The sequence below is a fragment of the Anolis sagrei genome, chromosome 5 (assembly GCF_037176765.1).
Source record: "Anolis sagrei isolate rAnoSag1 chromosome 5, rAnoSag1.mat, whole genome shotgun sequence".
NCBI classification, from domain to species: domain Eukaryota; kingdom Metazoa; phylum Chordata; class Lepidosauria; order Squamata; family Dactyloidae; genus Anolis; species Anolis sagrei.
This window is the reverse complement of record NC_090025.1, coordinates 193,936,510-193,960,270: the sequence shown is the minus strand read 5'-3', so window position 1 is coordinate 193,960,270 and position 23,761 is coordinate 193,936,510. Positions and strand designations below refer to the sequence as shown.

The 23,761-nt window shown below is 42.6% G+C and overlaps 3 protein-coding genes across 6 annotated transcripts in view; 1 reads left to right on the top strand and 2 right to left on the bottom strand.

The window, feature by feature from the left end:
- The window catches only part of GDI2 (GDP dissociation inhibitor 2), a 66,579-nt gene extending 62,295 nt beyond the window's left edge, over positions 1-4,284 (bottom strand). Inside the window, exon 1 of the mRNA XM_060776398.2 lies at positions 3,928-4,284. Within this exon, the coding sequence (XP_060632381.2) occupies positions 3,928-4,284 (357 nt within the window). The remainder of the gene's footprint in view (positions 1-3,927) is intronic.
- Positions 4,285-10,063: 5,779 nt separating this feature from the next.
- ANKRD16 (ankyrin repeat domain 16) overlaps positions 10,064-23,761 on the bottom strand; it is a 112,988-nt gene continuing 99,290 nt past the window's right edge. For all 4 annotated transcript variants that reach the window (XM_067469356.1, XM_060776405.2, XM_060776406.2 and 1 more), the window contains exons 7-8: positions 13,762-13,840; positions 10,064-10,492 (exon numbers count right to left, since the gene is read on the bottom strand). In XM_067469356.1, coding sequence (XP_067325457.1) covers positions 10,332-10,492; positions 13,762-13,840 — 240 coding nt within the window. In that variant the 3' untranslated portion in view covers positions 10,064-10,331. The remainder of the gene's footprint in view (positions 10,493-13,761; positions 13,841-23,761) is intronic.
- The window catches only part of FBH1 (F-box DNA helicase 1), a 68,787-nt gene continuing 67,315 nt past the window's right edge, over positions 22,290-23,761 (top strand). Inside the window, exon 1 of the mRNA XM_067469354.1 lies at positions 22,290-22,396. Within this exon, the coding sequence (XP_067325455.1) occupies position 22,396 (1 nt within the window). The 5' untranslated portion in view covers positions 22,290-22,395. The remainder of the gene's footprint in view (positions 22,397-23,761) is intronic.

The following is a 23,761-nucleotide window of genomic DNA, read 5'->3' as shown; positions in this document are numbered from 1 at the left end:
TGAGACTTCAAAAATATTTTTGGAGAGAGATATGACAGAAGACATGTAAGAGTGGGGAAGGGACACTATACATATATTTGAGAGGGACATGACAGAAGGAGGCACGTGAGAAAGGAGAGGGGAAGTAAAACCAATGAAAAAAATTAAAATGAAATCCTGAAATCAAGATGACAAAGGGAGATATGTGTGAAGGGGAAAAAACCTAGAATGAATGAGGAAAATTCCACTTTTAATGATAATAGAGAACAAAGATAAATGAGAAATGTTACATATAGAGGGTGGGGTGTGATAAAAAAATAAAAAATAAGATTGATTAAATGAGAGGAACATACCAAGGAGATATGTAAGAAAGGATAAGGAACTAAAATGATTTTTAAAAATATAGATAGGAGACATGATAGCAGGAGATATGCAAGAATGGAGAGAACTCAAATAAATGAGAAAAGGTGACACATACATATCCATATATATATATATATATATATATATATATATATATATCCATATATATATATATATGATATTATATGTGTATATATTAACATTTATATATATTTGAGAGGAATGTGGCAGGAGATAAGTAAGAGATAAAGAAGCACAAAACTAAAGGAAATTTTTTTTGTTAGTGCCTGGGGCAAGATTTCCACACCTTATTTTATATATATTACTTTATATGTGCTTATATTAATGTATATATGTGTGAATATATGTAACAGTAGATACGAGATAAAGGGGCAGAAACTAAAGGAAAAAAATTATTTCAGGACCTTATTTGTATATATATTGTGTGTGTGTGTATATATATATATATTTGAGAGGGATGTGAGCTAGAATAGAACATAAATGAAAAAATAAATTTCAAGATTTTCGTACCTTATTTTTAAATGTATCATTTGATATGTGTATATATATATATATATATATATATATTGATTTGTGTGTGTCTGTATGTATATATATATACACATATATATTGAAAGGGACTTCACAGAAGGAGATATGAGATAAAGGAGTAGAAACTAAAGGGAAAAAATAAATTTCAAGATTTTCATAACTTATTTTGATATATTACAACACATAGAATTCTATGATTCTATGTGTGTATATATGCATATTGAGAGGGACGTGAGAGAAGGAGATCTATATAAAAAAAATGTAATGTTCGTTTGTGGGATTAACAGAACTCAAAAACCACTGGACGAATTGACATCAAATTTGGACACAAGACACCTAACAACCCAATGTATATCCTTCAATCAAAAAATGGATTTTGTCATTTGGGAGTTGTAGTTGCTGGGATTTATAGTTCACCTACAATCAAAGAGCATTCTGAACCCCACCAAGGATGGAATTGAACCAAACTTGGCACACAATTCTCCCACGACCAACAGAAAATACTGGAAGGGTTTGGTGGGCAGTGTCCTTTGGTTTTGGAGTTGTAGTTCATCTACATCCAGAGATCACTGTGGACTCAAACAAAGATGGATCTCAACCAAACTCTACACGAATACTCAATATGCCCAAATGTGAATACTGGTGGAGTTTGGGGAATATAGAATCTTGACATTTGGGAGTTGTAGTTGCTGGGATTTATAGTTCACCTACTATCACAGAACATTCCGAACCCCACCAACGATAGAATTTGGGCAAACCTTCCACACAGAACCCTCATGTGGGCCACAGCAACGTGTGGCAGGGGACAGCTAGAAGCACAATATTAATATTATATATTACATATTAAAATAACATTATACTGTAATATTATCAATAATATTACCTTTAATATAAAATATATAATTATAAGATCATGTTATTAGTAGTAGTACTACATTGTATTACATTATAATATTATCAATATTATATGTATATTATATATACTATATAATTTGGCATATAATTTGTATACGGGCAGTGTATCCCTATATTATTGTTAGTAGTATATCATAACCATAGCACACTATTAATATTATATATTACATAGCACTATATTTATTATTTATTTATTTATGGCATTTATATTCCGCCCTTCTCACACCGAAGGGGACTCAGAGCGGCTTACAATATATATTTTCATACAATATATTATATTATTAACATAGTACAATATCAGTATATATTACTATATTGCACTATACCATTATATTGTAATATTATTAGTAATATTACATGTAATGTAAATATATAATTATAATTATAATATTGAATTATTATTACTAGTATTCATCATCATCATCATCATCACTTTATAGAGAGGGGAGGCCAGGGGACAGCACCATCTTGTCTCCTGCATTTGCCATCCGTTGGGGACCCCTCCCCACAGCACCAACTGCCGCTCTGGGCCAGAGCAAAGAAAGAGGGGCCAGGGGACAGTTCCACCTTGTCTCCTGTGCTATTCTAATAATATGTTATAATATAATATATACATATAATATTTATAATATTGTACTGTAATGCAATATAATACTAGTCCAACGTGTGGCAGCCATGATGCTAACAGGAGCGGGACGTAGGGAGCATACAACCCCTCTACTGTACCAGCTCCACTGGCTGCCAATCTGCTACCGGGCTCAATTCAAGGTGCTGGCACTGGCCTATAAAGCCCTAAACGGTTCCGGCCCAAAATACCTTACTGACCGCCTCTCGGCCTATGAGCCCACGAGGACTTTGAGATCTTCCGGGGAGGCCCTGCTCTCGATCCCGCCTGCCTCACAGGCATGGCTGGTGGGGACGAGAGATAGGGCCTTCTCGGTGGTGGCTCCTCGGCTGTGGAACACCCTTCCCGTGGACATCAGGCTAGCCCCCTCCTTGCTGATATTCCGCAGGAAGTTAACGACCTGGCTATTTAAGAAGGCATTTGACCAATAAGTGCAATGACTGGCAATTGACCATAGGAATGGAACACTGGAAAAGAGATCGGATTGTGACTTGACGATGAGACGACTCGGAATGTAGTAGTGATTTTGTATTGATGTTGTTGTTTGATAAGATGTTTTTATGATTAGGATGAATTGTACACTGTTTTGCACTATGTCTTGTTTTCTTGCACTTGTTTTCTTCATGTTGTACACCGCAATGAGTCGCCCTGAAGGGCTGAGAATTGCGGTATATAAGCGCAGTAAATAAATAATAAATAAATAAATAGTAATTGTTTTTAAATGCACAATGATTTTGTATTCTGTATATCTAAACTTGTAAACCGCTCTGAGTCGCCTAAGGGCTGAGAAGAGCGGTATACAAATAAAGTAAATAAATAAATAAATAAATAGTCGCTCTCCACCAAGGTGCTCCGAGCGACTTACAATTTAAAACAGTTTATACACAATATAAAATATTCAATATAAAAACATTCAACAGTGACTATGGCAAAATTTGATCCGGTTACTTAAGTGAACAACCAAACAGCGTATAACTATATTATTGTTAGTATTGTATTGTATTACATTATAATATTATAAATATTATATGTATATACAACAAACTATATTATATTATTAGGAAAGACAAGATGACATATATTTATAATTTATATTTATATTTATAATTTGCCATATAATTTGTATACTGGCAGTGTATCCCTAAATTACTGTTAGTAGTATATCATTACCATAGCACAATATTAATATTAGTAATATTACATTTAATATAAAATATATAATTACAATATATTATTAGTAGTACTATATTGTATTAAATTATATCAATATTATATTATATATACTATCATATAATTTGGCATATAATCTGTATATTGGCAGTGTATCCCTATATTATTGCTAATAGTAGTAAGAGTATTCCCTGCAGGGAAAGAGAAATGTCTACGGAGGCCCTGAAGGGACAAGAGAGGTGGAGTAGGGGGGGGCGCGGCCTAGTCCTCTCTGCGGAGCCTGCCTCGATTAGCTCCCCTTTCCCGCCCGCTCGCTGGCTCACCGTGAGGCCGGTGCCTAGCACGATCACGTCGTACTCCTCGTTCATGGCGGCGGCGAAGAGGACCTGCTGGCGGCGGCGCCGAGGAGGAGGAGGAGGTGGAGGAGGGCCGGCGAGGGCTTCGCTTCCTTCGCGGGAGGAGGATGAGGAGGAGCGCAAAATGGAGGCGCTTCTGCCAACGCCGCTGTGAGGAGACCGCGCCAGGGGGGCGGGGTTTTGTCCAGGGGGCGTGGCGTAGGCGTGGACTCCCAGGATTGGGGCGGAGCTTCCTGGCGCCTTCACCCTCTCCAGCTGGGGGGCGGGGCTTCGTTGGGTGGGCGGGGCTTGCCGGGACCCTCCTGCCGCCCCAGGCCTCTCCATTGGGCCGAAAAAAATGGGAGGAGCTCGAGGTGGTGTCTGAGCCGCTCCGGCGCCGTCATTGGTCTCCCTGGCGACGTCAATCAACTTTTTGTTTCCTCCCCTCCCTTCTAAGAGACGCTGTCGCTAAGGGGCGGGGCGAAAGGGGGAAGGCCACGCCCCTCGGCGCCGCTGCCACGCTGGTTGGCTCCTGCTGACGTCAGAGCCTGGGAGTTTTGGCGCAGGCGCATAAGCGAGAAGGGACCTGGGGAAAGGTTGCCTTGCAAAGTTTTTGGTGCATAATGAGGTTCTGAGCTCCAAATAAATACATACATCCTGAACTTCTTATATTTTATTTATTTTTAAATGCATTTGACCTTAAAAAAATTGTAATTCTGCAATTGTTATTTTTGCAATTTTAAACATAATTCTGGAATTTTTTCTTATATTTTATTTATTTTTTAAATGCATTTAACCTTAACATATTTGTAATTCTGCAATGATTATTTTTGCAATTTTAAACATAATTCTGGAATTTTTTCTTATATTGTATTTATTTTCTAAATGCATTTAATCTTAATATATTTGTAATTCTGCAATTATTATTTTTGCAATTTTAAAACAAAATTCTGGATTTTTTCCCATTATTTTATTTATTTTTTTAAGTGCATTTAACAATAAAATATTTGCAATTCTGCCATGATTATTTTTGCAATTTTTAACATTAATTCTGGAATTTTTTCTTATATATTATTTATTTTTTAAATGCATTTAACCTTAACATAGTTGTAATTCTGCAATGATTATTTTTGCAATTTTAAAACATAATTCTGGAATTTTTTCCTATATTATTTTTATTTTTAAATGCATTTAATCTTAATATATTTGTAATTCTGCAATTATTATTTTTGCAATTTTAAAACAAAATTCTGGATTTTTTCCCATTATTTTATTTATTTTTAAATGCATTTAACAATAAAATATTTGCAATTCTGCCATGATTATTTTTGCAATTTTTAACATTAATTCTGGATTTTTTTCTTATATATTATTTATTTTTTAAATGCATTTAACCTTAACATAGTTGTAATTCTGCCATGATTATTTTTGCAATTTTAAAACATAATTCTAGAAATTTTTCTTATATATTATTTATTTTTAAAATGCATTTAACCTTAACATAGTTGTAATTCTGCAATGATTATTTTTGCAATTTTAAAACATTATTCTGGAATTTTAAAAATATCTTATAATATCTTGTAATTCTGGATTTATTTTGCAATTTTAACCTAACTCTTGGATTTTAAATATCTTGAAATCTCTTATAATCTTGGATATATATATATATATTTGCAATTTTACAAGGGGCGTTCATTAAAGATTTCTCTCTAACCCACTTCTGTTTATCACAGATTGCTGAAAATGCACATGTGTAATGATCAAAGTCTTTATAGGTTACGTGCCAATTTAATGGTTTTGATGAGACAGGTGCTGAAGTGGTGTGAGGTTTGAGAATGGACCCAGTGGAACACAGAGCAGTCCTCAAGTTCCTTTCCTTGAAAGGCCGCACACCAAGGGAGACGTTCAATGAGGTGAAAAGGATTTATTGTGATGATTCCCCGTCATATAATGAAGTCAAGAACTGGCATCTTCAATTCCAATGTAGTCGGTGGAAACAGCTCCAATACCAGGACGACCGCAACTCCCATCCGATCCCAAGGCTTTCCTCTAAACCTACCCTACAACAACATCTATTATAGAATTCCAGTATGCTGATGACAACGTCGTCTGTGTGCATTCAGAAGACCTACAAGCTGCTCTAAACACCTTTGCAGAAGCATACGAGCAGCTTGGCGTGTCATTAAACATCAAGAAAACCAAAGTCCTCTTCCAGCAGTCACCAGCCAATCCCTCTCCAATGCCAGAGATACAGCTTAATGGTGTAACATTAGAAAATGTTACACCATTTTTAAATGCTTGTGTGTTACTGTTATTGTATATTTTTTGTTTATGTGATTTATATTAATTGTTTTGTATTGATTGTTTTTGTTATTGCCTTTGTTTACTGATGTACTGTGCGCTTGGCCTCATGTAAGCCGCATTGAGTCCTTTGGGGAGATAGTAGCGGGGTATAAATAAAGTTTTATTATTATTATTATTATTATTAAATGTTGACCATTTCCGTTCCCTTGGCAGCCACCTCTCCACAAAAGCCAACATTGACATTGAAATTCAACACCACCTGAGCTCTGCGAGTGCAGCATTTGTCCCAATGAAGCAGAGAGTGTTTGAGGACTGGGACATCTATAAGGATACGAAGGTGCTTGTTTATAAAGCCATTGTCCTCCCAACCCTGCTATACACCTGCGAGACGTGGACAGTCTACAGACATCAACATTGACACTGAAATGCAACACCGCCTGAGCTCTGCGAGTGCAGCATTTTTCCGAATGGAGCAAAGAGTGTTTGAGGACCGGGACATCCGTAGGGATACCAAGGTGCTTGTTTATAAAGCTATTTTCCTCCCAACCCTGCTATAAGCTTCTGAGACGTGGACTGTCTACATACGTCACATGCAACTCCTGGAACGATTCCATCAGTGTTGCCTCCGGAAAATCCTGCAAATCTCTTGGGAAGACAGGTGGATAAATGTCAACATGCCGGAAGAAGCAAAGACCAACAGCATTGAAGCGATGGTCCTCTGCCATCAACTCTGCTGGACCAATCACATTGTCCGGATGCCCAAACACCATCTCCCAAAACAGTTGCTCTATTCCGAACTCAAGAATGGAAAACGGAATGTTGGAGGGCAGGAAAAGAGATGGAAAGACAGGCTCAAAGCCAACCTTAAAAACTGTGGCATAAACACTGAGAAGTGGGAAGCCCTGGCCCTTGAGCGCTCCAGCTGGAGGTCAGCTGTGACCAGCAATGCTGCAGAATTTGAAGAGGCCTGAATGGAGGGTGAAAGAGAGAAACGTGCCAGGAGGAAGGTGCGTCAAGCCAACCCCGACTGGGACTGCCTTCCACCTGAAACCGATGTCCTCACTGCGAGAGAAGATGCAGGTCAAGAATAGGGCTCCACAGTCACCTACGAATCCACAAGGAAACCCATCATGGAAGACCACCACCTACGGACCCACCGCCAGAACACCAACCTTGGAGGACCATCATCCTTTGAGTACGAGTAAGTAAATAAGTACCCTACAATGTCAAAGAAAACCAAATAAGCCGCCTCCATCTCAGAAGAGATCCTGCTGGACACGGATCTCCCGCCTTTCAATGAGCTGCGCCCTGAAAGTAAACCTTTCACTCACGGTGTGAAATGAAGCAGGGATGCTGTTTGCGATTCACAACCGGAGCAGGAGAAATCATTATTACAAGCAAATCACATTTTCTGCTGCCTAATGGAAGGCTTAAGGAAGCAGAAAGCTTTCTCCATTCCGGTTGACTGAGAGGGAAAGTGCGGGCGAGACAGGCCTGGAGGACGGGTCCCTCTGTGACAGATGCAAACCATGGAGCGGACGTAAAGCCTTCCTAAGTACTTTGGCTGCTGAGTCTGCGGAAAGGGTGATCCCTTGCAAACACAAACACACTTCGTAGTTGCATCGCATTTTTCATACGGATGCTTGCCTGGGCCTGCCGAATCAGTCTTTAGCGACTCAAAGCGGCTGGATGAATTAACTGGATTGTGTTCTGCCAAGATTTAGGAGGAAGAGAGGAGAATAAAATCGCAAGCATTGTTCGGCTTCGTAGTTTAACTTTGGAAAGATTTAATTAAAATATTCATTCAACAGTGTTAGGAATTGTGGGAATTAAAGTTTACCCATGCCTACTATATGCTGGAGCCCTGGTGGTGCAGCAGGTAAAACCGCTGAGCTGCTGAACTTGCTGACTGAAAGGTCAGTGGTTCGAATCCGGGGAGCGGGTGAGCTCCCGCTATTAGCCCCAGCTTCTGCCAACCTAGTAGTTTGAAAACATGCAAATGTGTGTATGTTGTAGTTCAACAGAGTAGATCAATAGGTACCGTTCCGGTGGGAAAGTTATGGGACTCCATGCAATCATGCTGGCCACATGACCTTGGAGGTGTCTATGGATAACTCCGGCTCTTCAGCTTAGAAATGGAGATGAGCACCCCCCCCCCCCCGAGTCGGACATGTCTGGACTTAATGACAGGGGACTACCTTTAACTTTACCTAAGGTAAATGGTCTAAATACCAAAAGGCACCAGATCCTAAGTGATCTTGGAATCTAAGCAGGGTCAAACCTGGTTGGTATTTGGATGGGAGACCACAGTGAATACCAGGTGCTGCAAGCTACATTTCAGATGAAGGAAGTAACCATATGGTAAAATCAATATAGTTCAAGCCATTTGAAATGTCTTTTCTTTTTGGGGCTCTTTGGGTATGTTGTACACCAGAGGAGGAACACCTCTGACCTTAAACATCACACCTTGGTAGAATATATGTATGCAAAGCAGTAAAAAATAGCAAAACAGTTGGAGGCCAAAATCCAAGATAGTCCATATGCTTCAAAGGGAAACAAGTCCCATTAGTATATAGAAATCCGCAAAGCAAGACACTTGAAACCATGGAACAAAACAGGAGGAAAATCCCATAGGCAACTTGAGTTTGGCAAAAACTTGATACATGAAACACAGAGCACTTGAAAGCAAGACCGTGATAAAAAATAACAACGTTGACTCGACTGAGGCATGAATCATTATAAATCTTTTCCAGAACCCAAAACTGAAAGGAAAACATTCTTCTTGACTCTCCCACCAGATAATGGTTTGTTATTATTTATTTATTTATTTATTTACAGTATTTATATTCCGCCCTTCTCACCCCGCAGGGGACTCAGGGCGGATCACAATGCACATAAACATGGCAAACATTCAATGCCATAGACACACAACATATAGAGACAGAGACACAGAGGCTATTTAACATTCCAGCTTGATGAGGGCATGCTTTTTGAATTCTGGCCACTGGGGGAGCTGTTGCTTCACCATCCACTTGTGACACCAATGGAGTACTTCCTCATTCTTTTGCACGCAGGACAATGTTCGAGAGGAAACCTTTCCCTTTACTATATATTCTTCCTGGCAGTTTTGGCATTCTGAGCAACCCCGGGGGGGGGGGGGGGGGTGTCTCCAGAATGTTGGCTTCTGAACTCACTAAACTTATCCAACTCTCCTCGGGCTATAGAGCCATGTTCTAGAGGCATTTCTCCTGACGTTTCGCCTGCATCTATGGCAAGCTTCCTCAGAGGTTGTGAGGTCTGTTGGAAGTAGGAAAAATGGGTTTATATATCTGTGGAATGGTTGGGGTGGGGCAAGGAGCTCTTCCCTGCTGCAGTTAGGTGTGAATGTTTGGCTGATCACCTTCATTAGCATTTGAAGGCCTGCCTGAGCCTGGGAAACTCTGTTGCTGGGAGGTGTTAATCTGTGCCTGGTTTTTTCCTCTCTGTTGTTTAGCTGTTATAATTTTAGTGTTTTTTTTTTAAAAAAAACCAGGCACAGATTAACACCTCCCAGCAACAGATTTTCCCAGGCTCAGGCAGGCCTTCAAATGCTAATGAAGGTGATCAGCCAAACATTCACACCTAACTGCAGCAGGGAAGAGCTCCTTGCCCCACCCCAGCCATTCCACAGATATATAAACCCATTTTTCCTACTTCCAACAGACCTCACAACCTCTGAGGAAGCTTGCCATAGATGCAGGCGAAACGTCAGGAGAAATACCTCTAGAACATGGCTCTATAGCCCGAGGAAACCCACAAGAACCTAGTTATCCAACTCTGCTTTATCAAACAAGCAAATGTCTTTATTTTCCCACCTCTCTTTTTTGGCACAAGACCCAAGGTGGACACCATCACCAACTCAAAAAAGTCTTCCAACAGGACTGAATGTTTGCTCCAGAATGGTTTTTCAATCCTCAAGGCAGGGACTGGATAGGACTTGCAGGGAAGCAGACCCCTAGGCAAGTATAAACATTCCCCATAAATTGGCAGCAAAAATGGGAGATGCTGGAAAGAAAGGTCCCTGTTCTCTTTGCCATCAATGCAGGTTTTCATGCGCTCACGCTTGTCTTCTCGAAAAGCTGGAGGAGGCTCGGCTTCCTGGCCACCTGCCAGGCGTGTGTTCCAGAGAAGTCTGGCGAATCTTGCAGTCCCGCCTCGAGGAGAACGTGCGCACACGAGGTATGCTGCCCAGCGCACGCCATATGCAAGGCTGTGGGAGGAAGCAGGCAGAAGAACAACAACAACACACTAAGGGGCCTTTTCACGCTGCACAATGACAGCATTATGAGCCCAGCTTAATCCTATGGAATCCTCAGATGTGTAGTTGAATGAGTTGCTAGAGCTCACTGAGAACTGTGAGGGCTCTGCATCAATAGGAGCCTAGTGTCTAGATCTAGGGAAGTCATGCTACCCCTCTATTCCTCCTTGGTTAGACCACACCTGGAATATTGTGTCCAATTCTGGGCACCACAATTCAAGAGAGATATTGACAAGCTGGAATGTGTCCAGAGGAGGGCGACTCAAATGATCAAGGGTCTGGAGAACAAGCCCTATGAGGAGCGGCTTAAGGAGCTGGGCATATTTAGCCTGAAGAAGAGAAGGCTGAGAGGAGACATGATAGCCATGTATAAATATGTGAGAGGAAGCCACAGGGAGGAGGAGGGAGCAAGCTTGTTTTCTGCTTTCTTGGAGACTAGGACACGGAACAATGGCCTCAAACTACAAGAAAGGAGATTCCATCTGAACATGAGGAAGAACTTCCTGACTGTGAGAGCCGTTCAGCAGTGGAACTCTCTGCCCCAGAGTGTGGTGGAGGCTCCTTCTTTGGAAGCTTTTAAACAGAGGCTGGATGGCCATCTGTCAGGGGTGATTTGAATGCAATATTCCTGCTTCTTGGCAGAATGGGGTTGGACTGGATGGCCCAGGAGGTCTCTTCCAACTCTGATTCTATAATTCTATAATTCCTGGGTAAACTACAAATCCGAGGAGGATAGAACCAGGACATTTAAAGAGGCATCTTCTTTCTATAACTATGAAAGGGTCCTAAAGCTGAAGTAGACTTGAAGAAAGGGGTTGATATCAGCTCTACTTATTTGTTTTGATATTACTGTTGTTGCTGTTAGGTTGCTGTGAGTTTTTCGGGCTGTATGGTCATATTCCAGTAGAATTATTTCCTGATGTTTTGCCTGCATCTATGGCAAGCATCATCAGAGGTTTGAGCAGAGGTTTGAAGTGAGGCAAGTGGAGTGTGTGTGTGCATATCTATCTATATAAATAAAAATATAATGTTTGTTTCTGGGATTAACATAACTCAAAAACCACTGGACAAATTGCCATCACATTTGGCCACAAGACACTTACTAACCCAAGGAGTGACCATCACTCAAAAAATTGATTTTGTCATTTGGGAGTTGTAGTTGTTGGGATTTATAGCTCACCAACAATCAAAGAACATTCTGAACTTGACCAACAATAGAATTGATCCAAACTTGGCACACAGGACTCCCATGACCAACGGAAAACACTAGAAGGGTTTGATGGGCATTGAGCTTGAGTTTGGGAGTTGTAGTTCACCTACATCCAGAGAGCACTGCGGACTCAAACAACGATGGATCTGGACCAAACTTGGCACAGATACTCCATATGCCCAAATATGAATATAAATGGAGTTTGGGGGAAATAGACCTTAACATTTGGGAGTTGTAGTTACTGGGAGTTATAGTTCACTTACAATCAAAGAGCATTCTGAACCCCACCAAGGACAGAATTGGGGCAAACTTCCCACACAGACCCCCCATGACCAACAGAAAATACTCAAGGCCATCCAGTCCAACTCCCTTCACCAGGGCAAGAAAACAATCAAAGCCCTCCTGACAGAGAGCCATCCAGCCACAGATATAGAACTCTCTCCCGATGGAGATCAGATCTGCCCCTTCCCTCGTGACCTTTACAAAGCTAGTAAAATCCTGGCTCTGGGACAAAGCATTCCCAGAATAACTGGTTGAGTCCAGCAATAACCTAATAACTAATGACCACATTTGCGGATTGAGTTGAACTTGATTCTATCTTGGCAATTTGGCTTATATGTATTTATTCTGTTGTATTTTAACTTATTATGATTTTATGATGTTTTCAGTTGTATTTGTGCATTGAATTTCTGCTCTTAGCCTGTCTGAGTCCCTCCACGGAGGCAGAGAAGATCGGGATATAAAAGTTTTAAATAAATATATATAGATATATATGATTCACACACACACAGATATAGTATCATAGCTTTGAAAGAGCCCCCTAAAGAAGGACAATTATTAGGCAAACCAGACACTCTCCACATCAACACTGACAAAGAAAAAGCAAGAAATACTATTTACTCACAAGCAGAAAGGAATTACATATATTAGAAACCAACACTTTCTCATTAATTTATTTTCCAAATCAACAGACTGGGCCACAGCAACACCTGGCAGGGGACAACTAGTGTATATGTATGTGTGCGCGTGTGTCTGTCTATCTATCTATCTATCTATCTATCTATCTATCTATCTATCTAGCTATCATCTATCTAGCTATCTATCTATCTATCTTGGGGTGAGAAAAGCGTTATACAAATACTGTAAATAAACTGTAAATCTATCTATCTATCTATCTATCTATCTATCTCTATATCTGTGGAATGTCCCAGGGATTGGAGAATGAACCCTTGTTTGTTTGAGGCAAGTGTAAATGTTCCATTTAGCAAGCCTGATATATACACTCCACTTGCCTCATTTCCAACAGACCTCTGAACTGACCTCTGAGGATGCAGGCGAAACATCAGGAAAGAATGCTACTGGAGCATGGCCATACAGCCTGAAAAATTTACAACAACCCAGTGATTCAGGCCATGGAAGCCTTCGACAACACGTTGTTGTTGTTGTTCCGTTAATATGGGCGAGGTCTTACTTTACTTGTAGCTTAGGGAGGCATTAAAGCTTCCTGACTGAGAATTGTAAGTACCTTAAGGTAAAGGTAAAGGTAGTCCCCTGACATTAAGTCCAGTCATGTCTGACTCTGGGGTGTGGTGCTCATCTCCATTTCTAAGCCGAAGAGCCAGCGTTGTCCGTAGACACCTCCAAGGTCATGTGGCCGGCATGACTGCATGGAGCGCCCTTACCTTCCCGCCGGAGCGGTACCTATTGATCTACTCACATTTGCATGTTTTCGAACTGCTAGGTTGGCAGAAGCTAGGGCTGACAGCGGAAGCTCACGCCGCTCCCCGGAATCGAACCTGCGACCTTTCGATCAACAAGCTCAGCAGCTCAGTGCTTTAACACACTGCGCCACCGGGGCTCCATTGTAAGTACCTTACAAAACTACAAATCCCAGGATTCCATAGGAAGGAGCCATGACTAGGGTCAAAGTGATATAATAGTGTGTTGTAGGTTGAAAGAAATGCCTTCTGCAATATAATTAAAGAGAGAGTGTGAGAGAATATTAATTTACCTGTTCGATCTTTCCCATCCTTAGCGTTCACATCAGCACCGAGGGAGAGAAGGGTCTGGATGGTGTTTGCGTGCCCTTCCTGCATTATAAAGAGGAAAACACAATGCCCACATTCAGCAAAACGGGTCCTCTCTTCTCATACTCTAGCATTCCCTTCTGGATGTCGTGGATTTAGAGGAATAATATGCCTAGAAATGTAGGCATCATTCCAAATTGATATTTTAGGATATTTTAGAATATCCATGGATCCTGTACCCACAAATTCAACCACCCAAGGCTTGACCATTTTCATAAAAACATCCAAAAGCCAAACCCTAGTTTTGCCATTTTATATATAAGGAACACCAATTTGCTATACCATTGTTTACAATGGGATTTGGGCATTCCATTATAAGATTTCACTATCCACGCAGGATCCTGGAATCAAACCATAGTGAATGCAGTTCCTGCCCTTTACAGAATTCAAAATGCATATAGATATAACTTGTTTTGGCATAAATATTATAACATTTGATACATTGCAATTACAGGTTACTCAGAATATAATTACAACATGAATTTAGGTTTTTAAAAATATATTTTAGATTCCCAGAGGTAGTGAGGATGCTAGCCATAGATGCAGGCGAAACATCAGGAGAAAATGCCTCTAGAACATGGCCATATAACCCGGAAAAACCTACAACAACCCAGTGATTCCGGCCATGAAAGCCTTCGACAATACATTTAACATTATGTTTTTATTTATATAGTGGGTGCTAGAAACAATAGCATACGAAAGCCGACTGGCACAACCTGGGGATCACAACCACATACAGTGAAGACATCTGCCCTTCCTCTATGCTACTCTGCTGCTGAGTACGCATGCCCAGTGTGGAACACATCTCACCACGCTAAAACACTGGATGTGGCTCTTAATGAGGCATACCGCATTATCACAGGGTGTCTGCGCCCTACACTACTGGAGAAATTTCACTGCTTAGCCGGTATTGCACCACCTGACACCCGCCGGGAAGTAGCAGCCAATAGTGAAAGGACCAAGGCAGAGACATCTCCAGCTCATCCCTTGTTTGGGTATCAGCCAGCAAGTCGACGATTTAAATCTAGAAATAGTTTTCTAAGATCTACAGAGACACTTGCTGGAACACCTCAGCAAGCGAGAGTCCAAAAGTGGCAGGCTCAAACCCAGCACCTCAATCCGTGGGTGATACCAGATGAGAGACTCCCCCCTGGGCACACAGAAGACTGGGCGACTTGGAAGGCGCTGAACAGACTGCGCTCTGGCACCACGAGATGCAGAGCCAACCTCAAAAAAATGGGGCCACAAAGTGGAATCCACGACATGCGAGTGTGGAGAGGAGCAAACCACTGACCACCTGCTGCAATGCACCCTGAGCCCTGCCACATGCACAAGGGAGGACCTTCTTGTGGCAACACCAGAAGCACTCCAAGTGGCCAGATACTGGTGAAAGGACATCTAATCAACTACCAAACTCACAAATTTTGTATTCTGTATTTTGTATTTTTGTATTTTGTCTGTTTGTTTGCTTTGTTCTGTTAGAAATGTAATATAATTGACTGGTTGCTGATGACTCGATAAATAAATTTATATAGACTAGCCATCCCCTGTCACGCGTCGCTGTGGCCCACATGGGGGTTCTGTGTGGGAGGTTTGGCCCAATTCTATCGTTGGTGAGGTTCAGAATGTCTGTGATTGTATAAATCCCAGCAACTACAACTCCCAAATGTCAAGATTCTATTTTCCCCAAATTCCACCAGTGTTCACATTTGGTCGTATTGTCTATTTGTGTCGTTTTTGTTCCATAACCATCACTGTCTGAGTCCACAGTGATCTCTGGATGTAGGTGAACTACAACTCCATAACCAAAGGACACTGCCCACCAAACCCTTCCAGTGTTTTCCGTTGGTCATGGGAGTTCTGTGTGCCAAGTTTGGTTCAATTCCATCGTTGGTGGGGTTCAGAATGCTCTTTGATTATTGTTGTTGTTGTTCATTCGTTCAGTCGTCTCCGACTCTTCGTGACCTCATGGACCAGCCTACGCCAGAGCTCCCTGTCGGCCGTTACCACCCCCAGCTCCCTCAAGGTCAGTCCAGTCACTTCAAGGATGCCATCCATCCATCTTGCCCTTGGTCGGCCCCTCTTCCTTTTGCCTTCCACTTTCCCCAGCATAATTGTCTTCTCTAGGCTTTCCTGTCTCCTCATGATGTGGCCAAAGTACTTCTTTGATTATAGGTGAACTATAAATCCCAGCAACTACAACTCCCAAACAACAAAATCAATCCCCCCCCCCCCCAACTCCACCAGTATTCAAATTTAGGCGTCCCTTTCAAATCTATGAGACTATGTCTCTATGTATGAATCATATCTATCTATATCTATGGCTGGATGGTTCTTTGTCAGGAGGGCTTTGATTATGTTTTCTTGCCCTGGTGAAGGGAGTTGGACTGGATGGCCCTAAATATTTTTTGTTGGTCATGGGGGATCTGTGTGGGAAGTTTGTCCCAATTCTGTCATGGTAGGGTACAGAATGCTCTGATTGTAGGTGAACTATAAATCCCAGTAACTACAATTCCCAGTGACTGGAATGACCTTGAAGGAGTTGGGGGTGGTGACGGCCGACAGGGAGCGTTGGCGTGGGCTGGTCCATGAGGTCACGAAGAGTCGGAGACGACTGAACGAATGAACAACAACAATTTCCCTCAAACTCCACCTGTGTTCATATTTGGGCATATGGAATATTTGTGCCAAGTTTGGTCCAGATCGATCATTGTTTGAGTCCACAGTGCTCTCTGGATGTAGGTGAACTACAACTCCCAAACTCAAGTTCAAATCCTTCTAGTGTTTTCCGTTGTTCATGGGAGTTCTGTGTGCCAAGTTTGGTTCAATTCCATCGTTGGTGGGGTTCAGAATGCTCTTTGATTGTAGGTGAACTATAAATCCCAGCAACTACAACTCCCAAATGACAAAATCAATTTTTTTGAGTGAAGGACATACATTGGATTGTTAGGTGTGTGCTGTCTAAATTTGGTGTCAATTCGTCCAGTGGTTTTTGAGTTCTGTTAATCCCACAAACGAACATTACGTTTTTATTTATATAGATTTCAAAATGCAGCGCTCCAGAATCCATTTCTGTTCCTGGTTTGAAAGAGTTATTAACTGTTTAATTGTGCAGTCATAGAAGCCTCTGTTTAAAAGCCTCCAAGGAACGAGCCTCCACCACACTCCGGGGCAGAGAGTTCCACTGCTGAACGGCTCTCACAGTCAGGAAGTTCTTCCTCGTGTTCAGATGGACTCTCCTCTCTTGTAGTTTGAAGCCATTGTTCCATTGCGTCCTAGTCTCCAGGGAAGCAGAAAACAAGCTTGCTCCCTCCTCCCTGTGGCTTCCTCTCTTATATTTATACATGGCTATCATATCTCCTCTCAGCCTTCTCTTCTTCAGGCTAAACATGCCCAGCTCCTTAAGCCGCTCCTCATAGGGCTTGTTCTCCAGACCCTTGATCATTTGAGTCGCTCTCCTCTGGACACGTTCCAGCTTGTCAATATCTCTCTTGAATTGTGGTGCCCAGAATTGGACACAATATTCCAGGTATGGTCTAACCAAAGCAGAATAGAGGGGTAGCATTACTTCCTTAGATCTAGACACTATGCTCCTATTGATGCAGGCCAAAATCCCATTGGCTTTTTTTGCCGCCACATCACATTGTTGGCTCATGTTTAACCTGTTGTCCACGAGGACTCCAAGATCTTTTTCACACGTACTGCTCTCGAGCCAGGCCTTGTCCCCCATTCTGTCTCTTTGCATTTCGTTTTTCCTGCCAAAGTGGAGTATCTTGCATTTACTTACTTTGAAAGTCGATGTTATAATCCAGAAACTTTGTTTTTGTGGCTGCCACAAACTAGGGTTGAATTGGTTGAGACTCATTGAAAAACTATAGCAAAATGTGCTGAAGGCTATCCCGCCCACAAAAACATGCTCTTTGCAGCTTAATAAACCTTTTCCATGTGTTTATGACAGAACCAATTACGAAATGACATTTATAACCCAAAAATCATGTTACGTAGTGCAATCAAAGCAAAGTCAGACATCAAGGCAACAAGGTGGTGATCTTTCTGTGCCCAAAGCCCTGAGAATACCATTAATTATCAGAGTAGAATATCCTGAGCTGGATGCCCTGAATGTTGGGCTCGGCAGAAATCCCATTTCAGGTGATGGATGACTCTTGCTGGCTGTTCGGTTTAATGCCCCGATTTATCTTGCCGCAAGCTGTTGAAGGCATATTGAAAGAATCAAAGCCCATTAAGATAAAACGCTGACTTCCTTGATGTAAATCTAGGGAGGCTGAGCGAGGCAAGAAAGCGGTGGCACCATGCAAGCCGGTGCTGTCTCTCCTTCTCTAGAAAGAACACCGTGAATTTAAACCAAATTCTCTAGCAGGCATGGGCCAACTTGGGCCCTCCAGGTGTTTTGGACTTCAAAATACTTTTAAAGTTATTGCACCGGGCTGTGGCGCAACTAGTTAGTAGCCAGCTGCATTAAATCGCTACTGACCGAGAGGTCATGAGTTTGAAGCCAGCCCGGGTCAGAGTAAGCTCTCGACCATTAATAGTCTAGCTTGCTGTTGACCTATGCAGCCGAAAAAACAGTTGCATCTGTCAAGTAGTGTTGGAGTTCAGCCTGTGATTGTGTCTAATGATCAGGTTACTCTGGATGTTGGAAGTGACAATGAAGTTCATGTGTCTGATGATGAGGTTACTCTAGATCAGGCATGGGGAACCTTCGGCCCTCCAGGTGTGGTGGACTTCAACTCCCACAATTCCTTGAGGCTCGGCATTCGCCCCAAAGGCTTACCGAGCCTCAAGGAATTGTGGGAGTTGAAGTCCACCACACCTGGAGGGCCGAAGGTTCCTGACCCCTGCTCTAGATCATCATCATCATCATTATCATCATCTTCTTCTATATATATATAAATGCTCTGTGCATGATGAGTACCTTAAAAACGAAAGAACCAATGAATGAAATCACACCAAATTTGGCAACAAAACGTCTCACAACACAAGGAGTGACCATCACTCAAAAAATTATGATTTTGTCATTTGGGAGTTGTAGCTGCTGGGATTTATAGTTCACCTACAATCAAAGAGCGTTCTGAACTTCACCAGCGATGGAATTGAACCAAACTTGGCACATGGAACTCCCATGACCAACAGAAAATACTGAAAGGGTTTGCTGAGCATTGACCTTGAGTTTGGGAGTTGTAGTTCACCTACATCCAGACAGCACTATGGACTCAAACAATGATGGATCTGGGCTAAACTTGGCATGAATACCCAATATGCCCAAATGCGAACACTGGTGGAGTTTGGATAAAATAGACCTTGACATTTGGGAGTTGTAGTTGCTGGGATTTATAGTTCACCTCCAATCAAAGAGCTTTCTGAACTCCACCAACGATGGAATGGAACCAAACTTGGCATGCAGAACTCCCATGAGCAGCAGAAAATACTGGAAGGGTTTGCACTGACCTTGAGTTTGGGAGTTGTAGTTCACCTACATCCAGACAGCACTATGGACTCAAACAATGATGGATCTGGGCTAAACTTGGCATGAATACCCAATATGCCCAAATGTGAACACTGGTGGAGTTTGGATAAAATAGACCTTGACATTTGGTTGTTGTAGTTGCTGGGATTTATAGTTCACCTCCAATCAAAGAGCTTTCTGAACTCCACCAACGATGGAATGGAACCAAACTTGGCACGCAGAACTCCCATGACCAACAGAAAATACTGGAAGGGTTTGCTGAGCATTGACGTTGAGTTTGGGAGTTGTAGTTCACCTACATCCAGACAGCACTATGGACTCAAACAATGATGGATCAGGGCTAAACTTGGCATGAATACCCAATATGCCCAAATGCGAACACTGGTGGAGTTTGGATAAAATAGACCTTGACATTTGGGAGTTGTAGTTGCTGGGATTTATAGTTCACCTCCAATCAAAGAGCTTTCTGAACTCCACCAACGATGGAATGGAACCAAACTTGGCACGCAGAACTCCCATGACCAACAGAAAATACTGGAAGGGTTTGCTGAGCATTGACGTTGAGTTTGGGAGTTGTAGTTCACCTACATCCAGACAGCACTATGGACTCAAACAATGATGGATCTGGGCTAAACTTGGCATGAATACCCAATATGCTGGAAGGGTTTGCTGAGCATTGACCTTGAGTTTGGGAGCTGTAGTTCACCTACATCCAGAGAGCACTGTGGACATAGAACTCCACAACCAACAGAAAATACTGAGTTTTCCGACGGAATTTGGTGACCCCTCTGAAACCCCCTCGCGACCCCCCCCCAGGGGTCCCGACCCCCAGGTTGAGAAACACTGGTCTACACAATCTGATATGTTGCCTGCACCAAAAGATTCACATTAAATCATTCAGCTAGTTTCTCCCTGCCTGAAATGGGAATAATACATTGTGCAGAGAGTGAGTGAGAGAAGCTCAAGGCAGTAGCTTTTTTTACAGCTCGGATTGAAGTTATTTGAAGGATCGTAATCTCCCCTTTTTGCTTCCTTGGGGGAAAATGCGCCAGGAAAAAAAAAAGCGCTAAGGACCGAACAGCAGATGCTGTGTTACTTCTTCCACGGCTTGGCAGCCCGCTTGATCAAACGGCATAATTTGATTTTCAAATGAAGACACGGCAGGAATAGTGCTCGCTGCTGGAAAGCCCTCAAGCAATGAGCAACCCTGGCTCCTGCTTTTGCCAAGTGCCTTCCTTTTGTGCATTTTGCACAGCTTTGCCTTCCTTTTGCAACGCAGGGGAGGTAACCTTAGCAACTGAAAAAGCGCACAAATGGAGAAATCTGGGGAAAGGGCTTCGATATTATCCAAAAGCGCAGCTTGCTTTTGCAGTTTTATAGAAGACACGTGACTTTATTATCCCATTGTAGATCTATCTATCTATCTATCTATCTATCTATCTATCTATCTATCTATCGTGTCAGGAGCAAACCAAACAGTTGTATTGCATTTTTAACAAACAAACAAACAAAACACAGAATTTGCAAGCTTGGTAATTGATTAAATGTCCTTTGACCAGTATCTGGCCACTTGGAGTGCCTCTGGTGTTGCTGTGTGAAGGTTTCCAGTGTGCATGTGGCAGGGCTCAGGGTGCATTGCAGCAGGTGGTCAGTGGTTTGCTCTTCTCCACACTCACATGTCGTGGATTCCACTTTGTAGCCCCATTTCTGAAGGTTGGCTCTGCATCTCTTGATGCCAGAGTGCAGTCTGCTCAGTTGCCCAGTCCTCTGTGTGCCCAGGGGAGGAGTCTCTCATTTGGTGTCAACCATTGATGGAGGTTCTGGGTTTTATCCTGCCACTTTTGGACTCTCGCTTGCTGAGGTGTTTCAGCGAGTGTCTCTGTAGATCTTAGAAAACTATTTCTTGATTTAAGTCGTTGACGTGCTGGCTGATACCCAAACGGGATGAGCTGGAGATGTCTCTGCCTTGGTCCTTTCACTATTGGCTGCTACTTCCCGGCAGATGTCAGGTGGTGCAATACAGGCTAAGCAGTGTAATTTCTCCAGTGGTGTGGGGCGCAGACACCCTGTGATAATGCGGCATGTCTCATTAAGAGCCACATCCACTGTTTTAGCATGGTGAGATGTGTTCCACACTGGGCATGCATACTCAGCAGCAGAGTAGCATAGCGCAAGGGCAGATGTCTTCACTGTGTCTGGTTGTGATCCCCAGGTTGTGCCAGTCAGCTTTCGTATGATGTTGTTTCTAGCACCCACTTTCTGCTTGAATCTAGTTTTCTTAGATCTACAGAGACACTCGCTGGAACACCCCAGCAAGCGAGAGTCCAAAAGTGGCAGGCTCAAAAGTGGCAGGCTCAAACCCAGCACCTCAATCCATGGGTGATACCAGATGAGAGACTCACCCCTGGGCAAACAGAAGACTGGGCGACTTGGAAGGCGCTGAACAGACTGCGCTCTGGCACCACGAGATGCAGAGCCAATCTTAGGAAATGGAGCTACAGGGTGGAATCCTCGGCATGCGAGTGCGGAGAAGAGCAAACCACTGACCACCTACTGCAATGCACCCTGAGCCCTGCCACGTGCACAATGGAGGACCTTCTTATAGTAACACCAGAGGCACTCCAAGTGGCCAGATACTGGTCAAAGGACATTTAACCAACTACCAAGCTTGCAAAATCTGTTTGTGTGTGTGTGTGTGTGTTTTTTTTCTTTTCTTTTTTTTCTTTTTTCTTTTTAAGCTGTGCGTTTGTTTTGCTCTGTTAGAATTGTAATACAATGGTATGGTTGCTGATGACACGATAAATAAACCACTCTGCGGCCAAAAAAGAAAAATGAACTTTGGAACCTGGAATGTACGGACACTGATGGACAACACTGACAGTGAAACGTGCCAAGAGGAAGGTGTATCAAGCCAACCCCGACCGGAACCGCCTTCCACCTGGAAACCGATGCCCTCACTGTGGGAGAACATGCAGGTCAAGAATAGGGCTCCACAGTCACTTATGTACCCACTGCCAGGACACCAATCTTAGAAGACAATCCTACTTAGACAACAAGGGATCACCTAAGTAAAAGTAAGTAAAGTACTCCTCAGTCTAATGTTTGTTGTACTAGGTTCAGTATTTTATTTATCGTGTCAGAAGCAAGTTAATGGTACAGTTAATATGTATTTAAAAACACAAACAAGTTTAAAAACCTGGTATATTAAATGTCCTTTGACCAGAAGCCGGCCACTTGGAGTGCCTCTGGTGTCGCTGTGTGAAGGTCTCCATTGTGCATGTGGGAAGGCTCAGGTTGCATTGTAGTAAGCAGCCTGTGGTTTGCTCTTCTCCACATTCGCATGTTGCAGACTTCACTTTGTAGTCCCATTTCTCGTTGAACCAGAGCACAGCCTGTTCAGCGCTTTCCAGGTGGCCCAATCTTCTGTGTGCCCAGGAGGAAGTTTTTCATCCTGTCTCAGCCATGGCTTGAGGCTCTTGGTTTTAGCCTGCCACTTTTGGACTCTCGCTTGCTGAGGTGTTCCTGCAAGTATCTCTTTCAATCTTAGGAAGCTGTTTCTTGATTAAAGACATTGGCATGCTGGCTGATATCCGAACCGAGGATGGGCCGGAGATGTCACTGCCTTGGTCCTTTCATTATTGGCTGCTACTTCCCGACAGGTATCAGGTGGTGCAATATCAGTTAAACAGTACAATTTCTCCAGTGGTGTGGGGCGTAGACATTCTGTAATGATGCAGCATGTCTCATAAAGAGAATCAGCTGGTTTTCTCTATAATAGGCAGTAAGAGATATTGGCAAGCTGGAATGTGTCCAGAGGAGGGCGACTAAAATGATCAAGGGTCTGGAGAACAAGCCCTATGAGGAGTGGCTTAAGGAGCTGGGCATGTTTAGCCTGAAGAAGAGAAGGCTGAGAGGAGATATGATAGCCATGTATAAATATGTGAGAGGAAGCCACAGGGAGGAGGAGGGAGCAAGCTTGTTTTCTGCTTCCCTGGAGACTAGGACGCAAGGGAACAATGGCTTCAAACTACAAGAGAGGAGATTCCATCTAAACATGAGGAAGAACTTCCTGACTGTGAGAGCCATTCAGCAGTGGAACTCTCTGCCCCGGAGTGTGGTGGAGGCTCGTTCCTTGGAGGCTTTTAAACAGAGGCTGGATGGCCATCTGTCAGGGGTGATTTGAATGCAATATTCCTGCTTCTTGGCAGAATGGGGTTGGACTGGATGGCCCAGGAGGTCTCTTCCAACTCTTTGATTCTATGATTCTAAGAGCATCTAAAACTTTGGAACACTTCTGTTCAACCATTTCAACGAGTACAATTCAAAGTGCTGGTGTTGTTCTATAAAGCCCTAAACGACTCTGGCCCAATTTACCTGTCCGAACGGATTCTCTCCTATGAACCATCAAGGTTATTAAGATCTTCTGGAGGGGCCCTGCT